At 37.2% G+C, this 19,142-nt stretch overlaps 5 protein-coding genes and 1 non-coding gene across 10 annotated transcripts; 2 read left to right on the plus strand and 4 right to left on the minus strand.

The window, feature by feature from the left end:
* Positions 1-1,618: 1,618 nt before the first annotated feature.
* Positions 1,619-5,260, minus strand: LOC121811308 (ankyrin repeat domain-containing protein 2B-like). Its single transcript, XM_042212144.1, has 9 exons — positions 5,117-5,260; positions 4,880-4,910; positions 4,296-4,450; positions 3,855-4,070; positions 3,609-3,757; positions 2,648-2,816; positions 2,389-2,481; positions 2,076-2,215; positions 1,619-1,989 (listed from the first exon to the last, which is right to left on the minus strand). Exons 1-9 carry the CDS (start codon positions 5,123-5,125, stop codon positions 1,890-1,892), a joined length of 1,062 nt encoding a protein of 353 aa, XP_042068078.1. The 5' UTR covers positions 5,126-5,260; the 3' UTR covers positions 1,619-1,889.
* Positions 5,261-6,300: 1,040 nt separating this feature from the next.
* On the plus strand, positions 6,301-8,249 carry LOC121741125 (transmembrane emp24 domain-containing protein p24delta3-like). Its single transcript, XM_042133826.1, has 4 exons — positions 6,301-6,728; positions 7,502-7,714; positions 7,844-7,920; positions 8,006-8,249. The coding sequence occupies exons 1-4, from the start codon at positions 6,513-6,515 to the stop codon at positions 8,148-8,150; spliced, it is 651 nt and encodes a 216-aa protein (XP_041989760.1). The 5' UTR covers positions 6,301-6,512; the 3' UTR covers positions 8,151-8,249.
* Positions 8,250-8,276: 27 nt separating this feature from the next.
* Positions 8,277-10,621, minus strand: LOC121741841 (F-box protein At1g10780-like). Of its 2 annotated transcripts, XM_042134771.1 has the most exons (4): positions 10,449-10,621; positions 9,148-9,893; positions 8,789-9,069; positions 8,277-8,710 (listed from the first exon to the last, which is right to left on the minus strand). In XM_042134771.1, exons 2-4 carry the CDS (start codon positions 9,887-9,889, stop codon positions 8,474-8,476), a joined length of 1,260 nt encoding a protein of 419 aa, XP_041990705.1. In that variant the 5' UTR covers positions 9,890-9,893; positions 10,449-10,621; the 3' UTR covers positions 8,277-8,473. The 2 variants fall into 2 exon arrangements, with proteins under 2 accessions (XP_041990705.1, XP_041990704.1); XM_042134770.1 differs by lacking the exon at positions 10,449-10,621 and having other exon boundaries at positions 9,148-10,127.
* A 1,156-nt stretch (positions 10,622-11,777) lies between these two features.
* On the minus strand, positions 11,778-16,682 carry LOC121741840. 3 transcript variants are annotated; one of them, XM_042134767.1, is made up of 10 exons: positions 16,161-16,680; positions 15,232-15,454; positions 14,927-15,074; positions 14,570-14,677; positions 14,052-14,209; positions 13,796-13,961; positions 13,581-13,717; positions 12,758-13,448; positions 12,578-12,690; positions 11,778-12,506 (listed from the first exon to the last, which is right to left on the minus strand). In XM_042134767.1, exons 1-10 carry the CDS (start codon positions 16,387-16,389, stop codon positions 11,987-11,989), a joined length of 2,493 nt encoding a protein of 830 aa, XP_041990701.1. In that variant the 5' UTR covers positions 16,390-16,680; the 3' UTR covers positions 11,778-11,986. The 3 variants fall into 3 exon arrangements, with proteins under 3 accessions (XP_041990701.1, XP_041990703.1, XP_041990702.1); XM_042134768.1 differs by having other exon boundaries at positions 12,018-12,456; positions 16,161-16,682; XM_042134769.1 differs by lacking the exon at positions 16,161-16,680 and having other exon boundaries at positions 14,927-15,082; positions 15,232-15,372.
* A 538-nt stretch (positions 16,683-17,220) lies between these two features.
* LOC121810955 (probable plastid-lipid-associated protein 4, chloroplastic) lies at positions 17,221-18,762 on the plus strand. Of its 2 annotated transcripts, none has more exons than XM_042211702.1 (6): positions 17,221-17,582; positions 17,843-17,956; positions 18,030-18,125; positions 18,206-18,280; positions 18,357-18,424; positions 18,505-18,762. In XM_042211702.1, the coding sequence occupies exons 1-6, from the start codon at positions 17,280-17,282 to the stop codon at positions 18,587-18,589; spliced, it is 741 nt and encodes a 246-aa protein (XP_042067636.1). In that variant the 5' UTR covers positions 17,221-17,279; the 3' UTR covers positions 18,590-18,762. The 2 variants fall into 2 exon arrangements, with proteins under 2 accessions (XP_042067636.1, XP_042067637.1); XM_042211703.1 differs by having other exon boundaries at positions 17,225-17,582; positions 18,514-18,762.
* Positions 18,763-18,858: 96 nt separating this feature from the next.
* On the minus strand, positions 18,859-19,051 carry LOC121742820. The gene has a single exon (XR_006038156.1). It is a non-coding gene; the product is annotated as a U2 spliceosomal RNA (small nuclear RNA).
* Positions 19,052-19,142: the final 91 nt, after the last annotated feature.

The raw sequence follows: 19,142 nt of genomic DNA on the forward strand, positions 1-19,142 counted from the left end.
AAGAAGCAATAGCAAAAGTGTTCAAATGATGAAGAAAGGACGTATTTATCAGATTCGGAGAAGATTTCAAAATCATCGCACCGTTTCGAATCCCACCTTTTCAGGATTCAACGGCCGGATTTTACTGTCGCATTTAATGCAGTCACGCGCAAGGCACGTCCCCTGACGTCAGCCTCCCCCGTACCTTTATCCAGAATGCCGAAGTGACTCGCTTCGCCGAAGTGATTCACTTCGCTTTTCGGGGGGTAGTGATGGGGTACGTACTAAACAAGCCCAATAGCAGTGACGGCCCATCAGCCCAAAGCCCAAGGAAGAGTATCAGTTCGGCATTACCAAAGAGTTCGGCCCCAGCCTACAGCTCGGTAAAAGCCGACCAATCAAGCTCTACTCTCAGATCGGCAAAAGCTGCTCGGCAATAGTTCAGCAGTTCGGTCTCAGTATTCGACCGAACTGGGAGATAGTGGACTCATGCAGAACCTCCACGACCTCCACTACACGATCTATTTAGTGGTGTCAACTCATGCAGGATCTCATGCAGGATAGCGGACCAAACAAAGAGATAGTGGACCCATGCAGGATCTCATGACCTCCACGACATCCACGACCTAGTTAGTGGTGATGCAAGCCACGATCTTAATTCAATGTATAAATAGAACTTAGATCAGATAGACTAAAGGAAGAAGAAAAGCTCTCTAGACATCAAATATCATATAGCAAGTCTGTATTTGTAAGCTGTAAACCAGATCAAGCAATACAATCTTGCCCTCCTTTCTTCTCGTGGACGTAGATTTACCTCAGTAAATCGAACCACGTAATTCCTTGTGTCGTGATCTATATTTTTTTTACACGCATTTATTACTATCAAAAATTCGTCCAACCATCAACAGCCTATTTAATTTAAGATGGATAGACGTTCTGACAAAGCAGTAGAACCAAATGATATGTCAATAATTTGGAGTCCATTTTCAAAATTTAAAGATCCTGACTAAAAATAAAAGCAAAATGAAAAGTTTAAAAAATTCTATTTATTCCAAAGAAAATTATTTCCAAATAATAACACTTTATTCTGGAATTATTACGTTAAGTTAGCATTCATTTCATGCTATGAAAATTGGATTAGTTATATTTGCATTTTTCTTTTAATTTAATGCCACTCAAGATACCAAAAATATACTCAATGAATAAATATCACTTCGACCCTTAAACATTGATTTTATATAAAAAATATCTTCATTATAAAATAATATTGAATTAAATCCTATACTATAGATATTCTTATTATAAAATGTACTATTAATTTCTATATTACTATTAATATTTTCATTATAAAAAATAATTAATTGAACCCATATACTATTGGCTTTGTATGTATAAAAAATATTCAGTATTTATTTTCCAGGCAAAAAATGACATTTTACGTGCACTAAAACTTGGGAAAAAATGACATTTCTGGTTTAGGATTTAATTAGATATTTCTTATAATTTCGAATATTTGTATAAAGTGAGCATTATGTAGGATTTAAAGTAATACTAATATTTATCTATTTCAAAAAAATGCATTAGACTTTATTCACCTTCCTCCATTAGACAATTATACAAATTCCGAAGCAAGTCAAAATATGAAAATTTTGGATGATATATTAAATTAAAAGCTTACAAACACCAAGATCCAACTTTTTCAATAGAAAACATGGCAAGCTTCTAAATTCACTGCTTCAAATGGCGCAGTGAGTATCAACTCTGGGAGACAGTTTCACGCAAACAAATAAAAGATGCTGGATACATCGACGAACAAACATCATCAAATACGAACGGAGAGTAGCACACTGGCGCTTTTAGACTCACCATGATGCACGAGAGCGTGCACAACTGCTTCCGAGCATCTTAGCTTATAGAAATGCATCTTTCTCGAGCAAGGCCAGCACCTCGTTCTGGTTGTTTAATTTAGCAACCTCAATGGGCGTCTTACCATCCAAGTTTTGGAGCGTGCTGTGTGTATGGAAGACAAAAAATTAAATGATGAAAATGTAGATAAAAGCAACAACATAAAAAGAAGAGGGGAAAAGTGGGATTACACAGCAGCGCCATTCTTCAACAGAAGCTCCACGCACTCCTTTCTGCCATAGCCGGCAGCATAATGAAGAGGAGTGTTCTTATTCTTATCCAAGGCGTCCACCTTCGCATAAGCCTCTAGAAGAAGTTGGGCGCACTTAACCTGAAATTGAACCAAGATATGCAGTCAACTTTCAGATAAGGAGCTAAAATAAACAGGGAACGCCTATCCTTCATCGGATAGTGGCCATAAAGAGGCTGAGGACCTCAAATGTTCTCAAATCCGACATAGAAGAATAAGAAGGTTATGGAGTTCAATCTTTAGGTCTGCAATACCTCGCCATAACCACATGCAAAATGCAATGCTGTCCTTCCCTCGGAATCTTCTTCGTCCTTATTAGCACCATCAGCCAGAGCTTTCTTCAGGCCCTGATTATTTCATATAAGCAGTTCCAAGTATATGAGTTCATGATAAGTAGAGAAGCTGAGCTGTTCAATAACTACTATAAACTTCTCAACTACTACTACAAAAGGAAAAACATATGAACCCCACAACATGTTTGCAATGCATCATAGATCATATGGTGACATGTACCTCCACATCGCCAACGCTAGCAGTGTGGTGAACAATAGATTCCTCATCATTTCCTTCCTCTTCGTCTTCTTCAACAGCAGCATCAACGCCAGATGCACCACCTTCACCACCAACAGCAAATCCCATGGCTTCACCCAACTTCTGGAGAACATCTTTGTCGTTCCAGTACCTGATCAGAGGAATGGGTGATTCGCTGCTAAAAGTATTTAAGATTTTTTTGTAAACACATATGGGCGAACATGAACTACTAGTAAGGAATAAGGATCAAGCATGATTATTCAACATGACGCATAGAATTAATCTAGCAAGGATCCTATTGAAAGCTTTTTAACTGTAGCATGGTTATGTATCCTGATTTATAGATTTTTTTCCCCGGGTTCATTAACTTCTAAAGTTTTTTACAGCTATAGGGGGTTTTCACTTTCTGAGACTTGAGACCATGACACGAGTAGAAGGAACTCACTAAGAAGATTTCTGTCATATATGGAATTTGGAAACAGCAAGAAACTTTTGCAGATTCAATCAAATGATAGAACTATGCATAGTTGCTTCACCAAAATTATTCACAGCAAGTTAAAGTTATGACTTGAGACCATGACACAGCTAGAAGAAATTCACCAAAAAGTTTTCAAACATCTATGGCACAAGCTAGAAACTTATGCAAAATTCATCAAATATGATCGAACTATGGATGGATTCTTCTAATTCAAGTAATATTTAATTAAACAGACCTTTTGTAAGTTCAAAATTTCTTGCCATCTCTAGAGAAGAATGCATCTAAATTGATTTCATTTGCATACTAAAAAAATTCAAACTTTTCTATGCTAACCGTGCAACACTATTCGAATTCAGGGTTATTTGGGTTGTCAGCTAGAATCTCACACACCAAATTATCTTATAAAATATGAGAGCCGGTAATTATATCGATTTGAACAAAAAAATCTTATGGAGAAAACAAAACCTCATCATAGCAGCAGGACCGCCATTCTCGATCTCATCCAAAATAGGCTTCAATGATGGATCATCTTTGATTTTAGCCATTCGCTCTTCAAGCTGTTCTTTATTTGTTGGGTTAGTTAAACTCTCAAGCATGCCAGACATGGCTGGGTCCTGTAGAAATGATTCAGCACAACAATTAGACAAAACTGCATATGAAAATACTGCTATATTTTATTAAAAGGTATAGTAGTGACAGACCAACAAATACCTGCATCAATGCGCTACCTAGTTTTTCAGCCATAGTCATGAATTGAGGATTTTGCATCACTTGCTGCATTGTCGAATAATATTGTTGTGGATCAAAGTTGGGCCCACTCTCTTCAACTGCAGGAGCACCTTGAAGGGTTTTCTGAAGTTGTTCAGCCATCTGATTAAATGAAGGATCTTTTGCTATTTGTTCCGCTAATTCCTTAATGCTTGGGTCCTACAGACACAAATATTCGATTTTAGAGAGAAGCCTGGATACAAAATGTGAATGTGTACTCGAAGAAAGAATAAGATGTGCCAATGAAAAAGGTCCCAGGATGGAACCAAAACATATAACAAGACTAACTTGATCTACATGCATTAACCCCTATTTCATTGGAAAAACAACATCATCGACAATATAGGTGAGGCTATCCTCGGAGAAGAGGTTAAATTTACATACATTTAGCAGTCCTGACATAGCTGAGAAGTCAAATGAATCTGGCATTCCAGGAACTGGATGAGGGGTTGCAGGGGTTGTCCTTCTCTGTCCAGATGATGGTTCCGAAGAAGCTGACTCAGCAGGTGCTTTGCTCGCAGCTGCGTCAGATTTCTCTTCTGAGGGAAGAGAGTAAGATGCCAACATCGGTTAAACTAATTAGCAGGTGAAAGCACAAAAATTCTAAGATTTCACATACCAAGAACTAGCAATTTCAGAAAAATTTAATTCTTGACTGAATCGCTATAGAATTAAACATTCTATTTAAAGATATGATGAAGCTATTACCCATGAACATTGACTAAAATTTTTAACTTACTCCCTCACCCATGAATCATCACAAACTAAAAAAGCTCACATACAGAACAGACACTACGAGAATCCAAAATTTTCATCAACTGGATTCTATGAAATACACAAACTGATAGCTGAATAATTCAAAGTTCTAGACTAATCTGTCGAAGCAACGGAACCAAATTATCACACGACTAATTGAATTAGTCCACTTCAACAGTTCAACAAGTCTTTTGATAACAAATCACGCTTACCTTCTTTAGCGACCGTAGGGGTTTTTGCAGCCTGCACAGACCGCCAAAAATATATCAATAATTAAGATCAGTACATCAGCAGCAAAGATGTAATCAACCGAATTGCAGAATCACATAAACAAATCCAGTCAATCATATAAGAAAATGCAATAAAAGGTCAAAATAGTAGTGAAATGAATCATCGGTTGAAAAAATTGCGAAATTGAATCAAATTGAGCGATGATTCGGTAACAGTACCTCGGACATGATTAGAGGCAGATGAATCCCGAGGAGAGAGACGGAGATTTAGAGAGAAGAGAGAAAGCTGAGATTTTGGTGATTTGGGGGAAGTATAGAGGAGAGAGGTGAGTTGAGGTTTGACAGTGGGCCAGCTTAATCCTCACCGCCACCATAATTGAATGGCGCAGATTTAATTGATACCTAATTTGGGTTTGGGCTCCTAATAATGGAATTTCTTTCTTATTAAAACCCCAGTTGCCATAAATCATAATTAAAATTTGTCAAATTCTAATTTATCTTATATTTTTCACAAATTGAATTATACTAGTACTAAATTAAATTTGCTATTTTTGTAAATGTTTCGTTCATCTCTTTTTTGATAAAATACATGATGATGATATGATTGTCAATTTTAAACACTTAAAAATATTATAGTTATGTTAGAAATGTTAATTTTCTTCCGTAAAGTGATGGTATGTGTTTATATGGTGGACGTACCATCGTATATTTAGTCGAAGAGGAGACAAATGAGATCATTGCAAACTTCATAATCCATTTTTTAAAATATGAGACATGCAAGAATTTTTATTTGACCATTTTTCATGATTTATTTGAAAATTTTCCTTTTATAGAGTATAAAAAATTACTCCCTTCGTCCCACAATATGAGTCACTCTTATTGTGGGCACGGATTTTAAGAAATGTAAAGAATAAGTGGGTTGAAAAGTTAGTGGAATAGGATACCATTTTTTTATATTGGTTTTATAATAAAATGTAAGTGAAGTTAGTTAGTCGAATGTGAGACCTACATATCATTTATGGTAAAAATGAAGTGTGACTCTTACTGTGGGACATATCAAAATGGCAAAGTGCGACTCTTATTATGGGATAGAGAGAGTAATATATTTAATCTCTCTCTTCCTTTATATAAAAAAATTAATACATTTATTTGGAAGTTTATACATCACTTAAATTTGTAGTTTAATTTTTTGATATTTTTATTTTATATGATAATTAAAACCATAAACTTTCTCATTTAAGTTATAAAAATATTTTCCACGTAATTACCTATTCAAAATAAGACAAATAAAAGAATAACATCAATATCATACTTTAGTGATTACTCCATAAGGCTTTATAATTACCATATGGAATAAGTTTATTAAGAAAGTTTAGTTAAAATTGTAAATGATTAGTCCATAAATTTCAGTAATTATGAACAATATATAAGTATCATAGTTCAGTAAATTAACTCCAAAATTTAGAGTTTGATTACTTATTTTGGGGAAATATCTAATTATTGTAGATGTGAATGTGTGAGCTTGCATGAAAACAAATCGACGAGCTTTTTCTCCAATCCGGCAACGATCGACATAGATTGAAGCGACGGCACGTATCAGATCAGAGGAAGTAACATGGTGAGGCGAGAGGGTGCTAACGTGCGCTGGTGGTGGGTGGTGTTACTGTTGTTTGTGTGCGCATCGCGGAGGAGCGGTGCCATATGGTTGAATCTGCCGGCGACCGGCACCAAGTGCGTCTCCGACGAGATTCACAACAACGTCGTCGTTTTGGCCGACTACGTCGTCATATCCGACGATCATGTCCACCCTACCCCCACCATTTCCGCTAAGGTTATTTTGATCGCAATATTTTCTTAATTTTGGAATTCGATGGATATATACCTGATTTCGTGTTGAATGTTGTGTAAATGTGTGTTAATTGAATAATTATTGGAAGAGAATCATGTGATTGATGTACAGTTTTGGAATTGGATTCCATAGATTGCAATTTGCAAAGATGGCTAGGCTTCTTGTTGAAGGGATTGTGTGAATTACTAGTTTAGTTTTACTGCTAAACTTGCTTGCTTCTGAGTTGTATCAACAGAAATGTTAGGAATCACTGAGTTTCTCAGCTTGAGATATGACAAAATTCTACCTGATTTCGATGTTTAAATGTTGTAGATGCTATTGATCATCCATTTGTATAAATGTGTGTTTGTTAAGTGATAATTCGAAATGAATGATGCGATCGATGTATGGTTTTGGAAAGAGGGATAGGGCTTCTAGTTGAATGTATTGATTGCTTAGTGTAAATTGGTTTAGTTTTACTACTATATTTGACAAATTAATGTGTAGAGGTGCATTCTTATTAGCTGTATCATCAAATTTGTGAAAAAAATCTTAGGAATCAGAGAAAAGCACAATGCAGGTGCATTTTGCCAGTTAACATAGGCAAAGAAAAGCACAAAAGAGGAAGATTGGCAACAAATCTGTTTGCACATTCATAAACTAATATGGGAAATGTTGAAGGCTTATTAACTGTTGTAACATAGTCCATGTGGATTTTTCTGGCCTGAAATCAGCTCGAGCATGCACTCCAGTGATTGCGTGTCGTTTTTGTGTAGGTGACTTCTCCGTATGGCAACACTTTGTATCGGCAGGAAAACATTACGCATGGTCAATTTGCATTCACGACTACTGAGGCTGGAAGCTATTTAGCTTGTTTCTGGGTCGATGGCAACTATTCGGGCACAGGGGGGCTAAGCATCAACATGGAGTGGAAAACTGGTATTGCAGCAAAGGATTGGGAATCAGTTGCAAGAAAAGAAAAAATCGAGGTGAGGCCAGGTTTACAATCAAATGCTGCTATGCTCTTATTTTCACCTTAATTTTGGATCACTTTTGTGTTGTCACTGAGACTGTTTGTAATCTTGAAACGATCTTTACTCAGTTTGTATCTCTAGTAGGGTGTCGAGCTTGAACTTAGAAAACTCGAAGAAGCAGTGGAGACGGTCCATGAAAATCTTCTCTACCTTAAGACCAGGTTGTTTTTTGTTTCTGAACCAAACTCAGTGGTTGTTGAGCTGATTCTTATCATCCTTTGACTGTGTGTGTGTTTGTCGTTGCAGAGAGGCAGAGATGAGGACAACGAATGAAGCCACTAATTCTCGGGTTGCTCTGTTCAGCCTCATGTCACTCACCATATGCATTGTGGTTTCAACACTCCAAATATTATACTTGAAGAGATATTTCCAAAAGAAAAAGTTGATTTAGATGAAATAGTAGACTAATAGCTCATTGAGGTGTGTTTTTTCCTTTTCATTTTGCAGTTGATTATGTATCATCACAATTTTGTTTTAGATTAAAATCATTATCATTCTTTGTTTTTGCATAGCAGAATATCATAATGATGCTTCATTTTATTACATTAGCTCAATCTTTTGGGATTACAATATTTTTGTGAAAATACAAATAGAACAACACAATATGTCAACTGCGACATTAAAAATGAGAGAGTGTCAAAAAACCATAGTCAACAAAATTATTCCAATGTGAAAGGGGAAGAAAAAAAGGAAATTAGCTTGATACAAAATGGTTTATTCTATTGAGACAATCTTGCGATTCATGTAGCTAAACCTGCAAATGTCTTCAAAGAAATCATCAGCACTGCTGTGGCTGCTCTTCATCTGAAGAATCTTTATCGTCATCTTCCTCAAATTCTTCGCGTACTTTATCAACGAATCCAAGGTGCTCATCTTCTGTTCTGCGTTCAACGGAGATCTTACTGTGACTACAACCTTCTCAAGACACGGAATTTGAAACCTCGAGTCCACCTGCAATGCGAGAAAATGGTTATATCCTCACAACAAGAAGCAAACGACACGACTCAATTCCTAATTTTGTGGACTCACATTTCTGAGGCTGTTCTTTTGACAGATAGCAGCAAACATTGCACCGTGAATGTCAAAGGTTTGCATCTTCGGGTGGCTGTTGAAGAAGTCGACAAAATCAATCTCCGGAAAGGGCAAAAGTGTGTCAGAGTCCCCGGTGAATTCCACCTTCATGTAGAGATGCTTCACTTCACTTGCCATCTGAAGCAATTTGCTAATAGCATCCCAACACCATTGCACTCCTCGGATTGACAACGTTTCCAATGCCACGAGTTTCCCAAAATCGACCATATAAACTCTCCCTATAAGCCAACAAAATGATCAGCAAATGCAAAGGTTTATGGATATCAGAAACCATATCAAATCATATGCATATATACCTGCATTGTTGGAGATGGAAAGATTTTTCAAGCATTGAGTTTCACAAACTCTAATCAAGCTACAACCTTGCACTTCAAGTGATTGAAGCTTCGACGAATCAACAGTAAGCGAGCAGTTTCCCACCCCAAAAAAATCGAGCTTGCAGTGCTCGAGATAAGGATTTTGTATCGAGACAGACCTCAATCCTTCACACCCGAGAAGTAACAAGTGGGTCAGATTCGGACAAGCATGAAGAGCATCATAAAGTGCGTGCTCCTCCAACCTCGCACCGACTATCTCAAGATTCTTCAGCCGATGGAAAACATCCCATTTGGGCGAATAAACCATCAGCACACCCCAAAGCTTAAGCGACTCCAAGTTCCAGGCGGCGCTAATGCAATCCAACTTTGAGGGAATCTCAGTGTAGGTGTCGTGCTCAGTTATGTTATCCAACCTCAGCTCGAGGCTCTTCAACGAAGCACCTGCCATGGACAGCCAGGATGCAAGTCCAGAGCCTGAAAACGGGCAGTAAACCACAAGTTCCTCGAGCTTAACAACTGAAGACACAAGTCGCAACACGGCATCATCAGGAGTGTCTCCATTGGTTAGGTTGTCAAAAATGTTCCGAGAGAAGAACAGGCTCCTCAAGTAAGGCATCGAATCCTTCCATCTCTTCGAAACGCAACTGCACGACGCCACATCCTTAGAATTACTAATCAGGGACAAAATGGACTGGACGAGGGCATCAGGGAGTGACTCCATTTCTCTGAGGAATAAAATCAAACAGTTAGCATGCATAATCAAATTCTCTCATACGCTACTTCCAAAAATCAATAATCTACTGAGAAATGCTCAATTGAATCAAAAAGAATAACGCATCTGTGTGAAGCTCAGATGCAAACAAAACAAAGACTTAGCTAAATCTCAAAAACTGCAATATGTTACAAAATCTCTCAAATGCTATTTACAAAACGTCATCATAAAAATCCACAATTGACATTCTCCAGATTAATCAAATTATGCATATGTGTGAAGCTCAAATCTAAACCAAAAAAAATACAGATTTAGCTGAATCTAGCCTTCAATACCAATAAAGTCTAAAACCCATCTCAATAAACAAATTAGAATCAAATCAATTCATATCAAACAAGCATTCAACATGAATGAATCACTGAATTCACAGTTACATAATCTAACAACACAACAAATAAAAAAAAGAAGAGATGAAAATCCAGTTCACGTCACATATAAACAGGTAAGAAAGAGTTCCTCAAATTCAAAACTGAAGTGAATTAAAGATTAAAAAAACGAGCTGGCTTACAAGAAAGATGAACTTCGCGAAGCTGAGTCTAGAAAGAATGGTGAGATTTATTCAAGCTTCAATTTTTACTATATTTCATTCCCAATTTTGTAGTAGAAAGAAGGGTGAGGTAGATGTATGAGTACACATATATACATACATGTGTGAAAAAGGAAATGCAAGGCGCCGCGGGTATATGGAAGCTCAAAGGGGGGATTTTTCAAATTTTGAAACGCACACACTTTTATTTTTCCTTTATTTTTATTTTCAAATATTGGGTGTCAGTGAAATATTCAAACCCGCCTTGTTTTTTTAACTCTTTTGGTTTAAAAAAATTCGACCTTTTAGCAAGTTTGCACTAAATTTCAAATTTCAAACTTGTTTAATTTTAGGAAATACATCAAAGAAGAGGAATTTTTTTTTTGTAATACAATCATCCGTGAAATATAATCTTAACAATGCACGATATAGGTTTATATTGGAAAAAATTGTAAAGTAAGAGGGGGATAGAGAGAAATAGTGGTTAGAGTATTTTTGGTGAAAAATGTGACTCAATTTTTTTAAAATATAAATTTATCATAAATAGATAGAGATAATTTTTTATGGTTGAACAAAAATGAAATACGATTTTTTTCGCATTCGGGGTATTATCGAAGGCAAATCGAATGATTATTTCAAATTGGAGCTGCAAATTTTATACGATATGAAAAGTTGACACAATCAGGTACCAGTAAATGGGTTTGGTCAAACCGTACTTGGATCATTTTTTTATTGAACTGATTTGATAGGAACACAATAATTTTGGGTTGGATTAGGGAAATTCATAAACAAAAAAAAATACTATTATTATTTTTATTTTTTAAATAGTTATACTTAGAAATAATAACATTAGGGAAATTCATAAAAATATAGGTTTATTCTATAGGGTTGTGTAAATTAGATTCAAATTTTGTAAAACAGCTTTTTATTGTATACATCAGATTTTATTATATAAATCAGGTTCAAGCCGTTATTGTGATCTTATCATATTAACACACATTATATCGTATCGTGTGCGGACCGTGTTTGAATATAAAGCAGTAGGTTGAGTTTGTGTTTCAGTTAAAGAATTTCTTTAACAAATTAGGTTCGAGGTGAGTCTTATTAGATTGAGCCATTATCGAATTAACCAAATAATAACTCTACCCAAATGATTTGTCATCCCTGCTTTCAATATGTGGGAGTTGGAATATGTTACAAAAAGTAATCAAAATAATTAAGGTGCCCAAATGAATCTTTTTTCCTTAGTCATGCATGACTATTTACTAACAAGTTTATAGCAAATTGAAATACATAATGTTGGAAGGATCCTTTCACTGAAAAAATGTATTTCAAGAAATACATATAGTATATATTTTGGCTCACACAAAAAGTTCAAATTGTAACTATGATTGTAACATATAAACAGAGCATTTTGGCAGCTCAAGAAATGTTATGATCAGAATTCATATCTATTCAAAAACAGAAATCACCCAAAAAATTGAACAAAAAAAAACATAACCAGAAAATCCATGCTAAAACTAACTTCTTTCTGGTTTCAACTTCTCCACTTGCTTCTTCTCCTCCTCTTCCTTCTCCTCCACTGGCAGCACAACAACGGGAGCTGCGGGCACCCCGTCCCACCGCTCCTTCAAGAAGTTGTCGAACGCCTCCACCATCGCCCTCCTGAACTCGAGCTCCCTCGTGAAGACATCAAAAATCAAGCACGCGAGCACATACTTGAACGGCACCAGCAGAAGAACGGTCGAGCCAACCAGCAGCGCAAGCGCGATCTCCATCGTCACCTGAGGGTGCCCTGCGAGAATGATGGAGCGAATCTTGAGCAGTGCGACGTTCACATTCTGGAGCGACTTCTCCACCTCGCGCATGGCTTCCTTCAGAGCAATAATCTTCTGGATCGTGTTCGATGGAGGCTGGTCGTATATAGTAACTTTCCCGAAGAATCTCCCGAGTCGGCCTTGCTCCTTGAGCCCCTTCAGTACTAACATCCCTGCCGCGAAGATCATCAACGTCACCGGGAATATGTAAGACATTAGGTTTCTGAAATCAAGCCACATGAGAGTTAGTCAATGAGATTGAAGATTTTGTAAAAGGGAGAGATTGAAGATTACCTAAAGATAAGTGTATATACAAGTCCGAGAAAAGACGCTGTAACGAGGGGATCGTCCCAGCGCCTAAGCCGTTCGAAGTTTTTAGCAGTGAGAGTTAGAGGAAGCACAAGTTCCTGCCAAGGAAAACACAATCACATTTTCAAGATTCGATTTTTATTGAAGACAGTTGATTGAACTAACCTTAAAAAGGTCGATATTACTGGGAATCCCTTCGATCATGGCAGCATCGATGGTCGCTTGCGTTTTCTCGACTACCTTGCACTTGTCTCTGCAAGTCATCGACGCCTTCTCAACTAAACTCAAGTCAGCCACAACGAGGTTCTTGCTAAGCACAACTCCGTGTCTGATCGAAGCATTCTTCCAAAAGGCTAACGAAGCACTAGTTCCCCACGATGCTGACCGCCTCCATTTCCGCAAGTAGACACTTCCGTCTATGTCAAAAACATGGCTGCTTCTCTCAGAAGCCTCGCCGTTGGGTCTCACAAGCGCCTCCTCTGGCTCAGTGTCGAATTCCGGTAGTTTCTTGATTACCGTCCCGCCCCAGAAATTTACGGCGAGGGTTTGAAGGACGACCTCCCCGTATGGCGCATTGCGTAAATATGAAAACTGAGTCAGCTTAAATGGTTCGTCGAATGTCCTCTTCATAAACTGGAGAGCTTGAAGCCTAGCAATGGCGTTTATGGCATGAGCAACGGCTCTATCCTTCCCTTTGTGAGCACCGTATATGTCATACACCGACTCATCGTTATCCATAGGTCCATATTCGCGTATGAATTTGTATAATCCGATAATTTCACTTATGAATGCATACCATACATCCCTCCTCACCTCACCACCTAAATCGACAAATTCAAGAACCAACGACACAGACCTGCAAGTAAATTTTTAAAGCTTATACAAAACTTCAACTTCGAGTCTGGCTATTTTTGACTGAAATAGGAAGATTTCAAGCAAACTCCAATACATAATTTATCTGGAAATAAGGTCAGAGAAGCTTACTCACTCCGGACCAGATGTGATGGAGATTGCAGAGTCGAAAACATTTGATCCCAAGGGTCCCACTCTTGCCTTTTCGACTCTTGAATCAGGATGAGTAAGATCTAGCCTTACAGATTTTTTCGATCCGACCAAGCTAGCTGCCTGAATAAAAAACCATTACTCAAAAAAGGTTCTAAGAAAATTTAGCATCAAAATACTCTATTCACTCGAAGACAATACCTCAAAGTAAAGTGCATGGTCGGTCAACGTGACCTTTCCTGGCCATGCCATTTCCTTTTCCCATTTTAGAACAGGCTGCTTTCGACTGGAACCAAGACAAAGGATTTGTTCCTTAGGAAATTGTAAGGTCTCCTGGAATTGATGTGATTTTCGGCCTTCATGCACTCTATAAATTGGGAAGGAATTTGTGGATAGAAATCAATCGCGGTCATGAAACATAAGGCATCAGTACCAAATTCGAGATAAAAATGCTCACTTGACAAGTTCGGTAATATATGTTGACCATATGCTAAATGAGATGCCCCTTTCATCACCAGCTAAAGCTTTAAAAAGATTATGTGCAGTGGGACAATCAGCTACACCAGAAACTGCAGGAGCAATACGAATAAAAGCCTCTTCTCCCACGAGCTTCTTCTACAAGTTCGAAAACAGATCTTTGGTCACACATCTCAATGTCTGTATATGTCTTGTAAAAGAGACTAATTGTCACATTTCACCAGTTCTATGAGAATAGTTTGAACCCTAATTTTTCTGTATTTCTAGAATTTCAGTTGAACAAGGCAGATTTCCTCATAGGCCTCCAATAATGCATGATAAAAATTGGGTAGCATTTCTCGAAAATATGATACTTAAGGCAATACACAAGAATGTTGGTAGATGATAATATATGGGATCCACTTTGAGAAGTTAATTTAACAAAGGTAACAATAAGATGGCAATATGCAAGTAATCGGATAATGACTATATAAGGAAAACCGAACAGATAGGCAATACCTGAAAATGACTCCATTTGAATGATTTGAGTCGGTTACCCTTCCCTTGTCGTAGTGGATTCTCCCATGCAAGCATAGTTATAAAAACTAGCCTCTGAAATGCAGGTTCCTGGTATCAGAAGCAAAAAAGACCAATTATAAGTAAATGCCAATAACTTAGACACTCCAGCTAACACAAGAGAAATGGGTGTACTGAAATGAGAAATCGGAGAACATTGAGTTAGTGGTCGAGTCTGAACGTTTGAAGGAATAATGGAGTGTGAGCAGAGTGGCATGTGGTATGACAGCGAACATAAGAAGGGGAAAATGCAATATTATGGGATGAACTTTGTGGGAAACAATGCAGCAACACACTAACCTTGAGGCTCGGATGAACTTCAACATTATTCCTTGACAAAAACCTGAAGAAGCAATACTCCACCAAATAACGTGGATCGTTATAAACTGATTTTGGAACAAGTGCTTTAAATATTCTTTGCACTTTCTGTCCTGTCAATCCATTCATCCTGCATATCTTAGACGTGGGAAAAGTCAAAAATTAATTCCTCCATACCAGCAAGATGTATTGCTTCAATTTTTAACCTTGTCTATACACATAATGTGGAAAGGAAAACGCATAACGTAAGTATGAAGGATGAAAAAACTGAAAAACAGTAACTTTACCGGCTAAATTGTTCAATGGAAACGATGGCAGCTTCAGAAAGCTCCCCTCCAGAAGTTCTTGAATCAACAGTCTGTTCAATCATAAATATATCATCTGTATCTTCAGTGTCATTCTGAGGGCTAGGCTTTCGCTCATGAACAGACTTTACGAGTGGAGAAGCCACTTCATTCAAAAAGTTTTGAGTCTTTGATAGCAATTGGTTAACTGACTGTTGCATTGAATCTGTCAACCAAAAGACTTTAGTTGTAACATAGGCGCAACATATACAGTTTTCTGGAATTATCACATGATAAGTAAAAAACAACCCGACCAGAAAAAGACAACTGTTTGGCAAGAAGGAAATACATCTGAAGAAAGTACATATTCTAGTAAAATGTCATCTTCATAGACACTATCTTAAGTATATATATCTAGATAGTAGTTTTTAGGCCTCGGAAACGCTAAACACTTCCTATGTTTCCTTCCCATACATTGTTTACTCTCTTACACCCCTCTTTTGTTGATCATTGGAATAGGTCTAACTAGTAACTTTTACAGTTTTACTTACTCTCCTAGTACCATGATTATGCGGCAAGACGGATATTCAATTCCTTTTCGATCCATCATCAAGAATTAAATGGTCAGTCAGCATGAAAGAGATATAAAGGATGCAACTTTCCTTTTGAACTACTTCATATTCTTGATTCTACAAACACCTTCCTCAACTACACAAGTTTCAAATGGTTTTTTTCTATAGCCTACAACAGAATATAGAACTTTTTGTAGCATATTTTAGAAACTTATTGCTGGCAAACAATCAGAAAAACAAGCAAACCTCGTACCATAATGAATAAACTAGTTTCAACTGCTCGAAAGGCCATAAGCAGCAAAATCAAACACACACACACACACACACACACACACACAAAATCAAGAAACTGAAACTCACTTGCATCAATATCATTGAGCTTCCAATTCATAGCGCCGAGAGACTGCCCCACCAGATTGAATCCAAATCTGTTATTATCCGAGGAATTTGGAGAATCAGAGGAACCATTCTTTACACAGCAAGCAATCTTGAAGAGCTGATTCTTGTGCTTATGATGTGAAGTTACAGAAGAAGATTTAGGGGTTAGGCTTATTGTGTGAGGTGATTCGGGTGGGAACCGAGAGAGCATGTTTCAGACTAAGATTCTCTCCCCAATAATCAAGATTTCATGATCCCAGGTTTGCCAGAGAGGAATGATTTGTTGTCTCAGCTTTAAAGATGCGTTCTTTAAATTCTTGATTTAAGATTATGGGCAAAGAGATAAACATTGCTGAAAACGACGAATTAGCAGGAAGAGATGATTAAAGACATCAATAAGGAAGCAGCAGCCAAGGGCTACTTCGAGAAGTAAACGCTGAGCTGAGAAAAAGTTGGGTCATTTTGTACGGCTAAAAAATAAGTTACCATGAAAAAGTTCAGATTTTTTTTGTAATACTTAAAAACTATGACGATGATAGACCTTGTGTTTTTTTTTTAATTTTAATGCTGATTATAGAGTTAAGGAAGGATTATGAAATTATTAATCACCAAGAAATCCTCTCTCACCTACTCCAAAAATTATTGGGGTATGGAGTGGAGTAATATTTTTCTTTCATTACCACGTGCTGAATTATTTATTTATTCGTCCTAATAAGAAAAAAGAGAGCAAATAGGTGAGGAAGAAGAAAAACATGTGTGGAAATATCTACAAGGCTAAAACTGTTCAATTAAACGTAGTAAACCAAAGTTAATTGACTTGTAACATTTGATTTATTTGTGCAAAATCAAAATTGAATAAAATCAAATGGGATTTCCAATACATCAATTTATCACGTGAATGACAAAAAAATCAATACTCATAAATCAGAAGTTTTTTTTTTTCTTTCAAATCCAGATAATTTTTAGTATTTGAAATCCAAAAAAAGTGGTTGATAAATTATTTTATTGCGTCCAAAATAATAAAAAAGAAAAAAGAAAAAACACCAACAACAACAATTGATGAGTATCAGTAACATAGACTGAAGCGAAACCACATCTCCCATGGCCTTATCCACTCTCTCTCCACCCTTCACCACTCACTCCTCCTCCTCCTTGCTCCCCAAGCTCCACCACCCCTCCGCCGCCGCTCCTTTTCCGGCCAGCAACCACACCACCTCTCTGTCAACCTCTCCTACTCCACCAGTTTTGCTGAAATGGAGAGCAAATGTATCCTTCTTCACTGGTTTCCTCAACAACAACAAAACCAAGAACCCAGAACCCATCAAGCAAGAGCTTCTAGAAGCTATCGAGCCCCTCGACCGCGGCGCCGAAGCCACCCCTGAAGATCAGCAATTCATCGATCAGGTTCAATTACTTTTCCAGTTTCTTGAATTTCTTGCTCATTACCATGGCATAATTTTTTTGCTCTTAAAATCTACTAATTGTTGATTTTTGTTAAAAAGAAAATAAAATGTGACGTTAAAAAAAAAAGAATATGAATCACTACGGACAAAGGAGGAAAGGAAGTATATATATAGTACTCCACTGACAAACATAAGTTAATGAGAGTTGTGATTGGACTTAAACTGGATTGTTTTGTTCGGATTTGATTTGATTGAACGTAGATAGCTCGGAAACTAGAAGCAGCAAATCCAACAAAAGAGCCACTCAAGTCTGATCTGCTCAACGGCAAGTGGGAGCTTATCTACACCACTTCACAGTCCATTTTGCAGACCAATGTATGATCATTTCTCAATCATATATATCTACTTTTACATGGAGTATATATAGTTGAAATGTTTGGATTTGCAGAGGCCTAAGTTGTTGAGAAGCAGAAGGAACTTTCAAGCAATCAACGCAGATATCCTTCGCGCTCAAAACATGGAATCCGCCCCCTTCTTCAATCAGGTCATAGTTCAGTCTTGTGCAAATTCTTACCAAACTTCTTAACTGTGTCTTACCTACATATATGTAATGATGTTGTGCAGGTTACTGCAGATTTGACACCTCTGAATCCCAAGAAAGTCGCTGTCAAGTTCGACTATTTCAAGATTGGAGGTTTGGTAAGTCAAGAAATTATTGTGATGATGATCATCACCAATATATGATATGCTTAGTAGTAGCATTGTGATAATGCAGATACCTGTTAAGGCTCCCGAGACTGCTGTAGGCGAGCTCGAGATCACCTACTTGGATCAAGAGTTGAGGTAGTAAAAACACAAATCCCAGCTTAATGTCTCAGCTTAGTTGGCTTCTAGTTCTACCCTTTAATTATTTGTGTGTTTGGTTATGGCAGAGTTTCGAGAGGTGACAAAGGCAATCTGTTCGTTCTCAAAATGATCGATCCTTCGTATAGAATTCCTTCTAAATGAACAAGCAAGGATTTTGGCTTCTTCATATATTTGTGCTACACTTCTTTTCCTTTTTTCACATACATCATAAGAAACTTTACATATTTTGCTCTATGTAATATATAACCTTCTACTCAAGTCCTTGTGTAAAAAGAAAAAGTATTGCACAAATTTATTTACCAAGTGTTTATTAACTGTGATTGAAATTATATAGTTTAACAGTTTCATCTTCAGAATTTTCATGAGTTCAACACATTAAAGTTGCATATAATACAAAAACATTAGATTTGAATTAGTGGGGTGCGCCAAGCCAGTGCAACGCATAGACAACACTTGAAGGCCCAAGCAGCAAGCTACTTTAACGGGCTTTCCCCCTCAAAAAATAAATTTAATATCATATGAGCCAATGGCCCACATATCAGATATTAAACTGATAAGAACAGATACTACACTTGATCTTAGCCAAAAGGCCGAGAAAGGTATGAGCTTCTATATCTACACACCTCCTCTTTTATAATTAGTTTTTGAAGATAACTTCATTCTCCTATCTGATGTGGGATAATAAGTTTTCTTA

This window comes from Salvia splendens, chromosome 7 (assembly GCF_004379255.2).
Source record: "Salvia splendens isolate huo1 chromosome 7, SspV2, whole genome shotgun sequence".
NCBI classification, from domain to species: domain Eukaryota; kingdom Viridiplantae; phylum Streptophyta; class Magnoliopsida; order Lamiales; family Lamiaceae; genus Salvia; species Salvia splendens.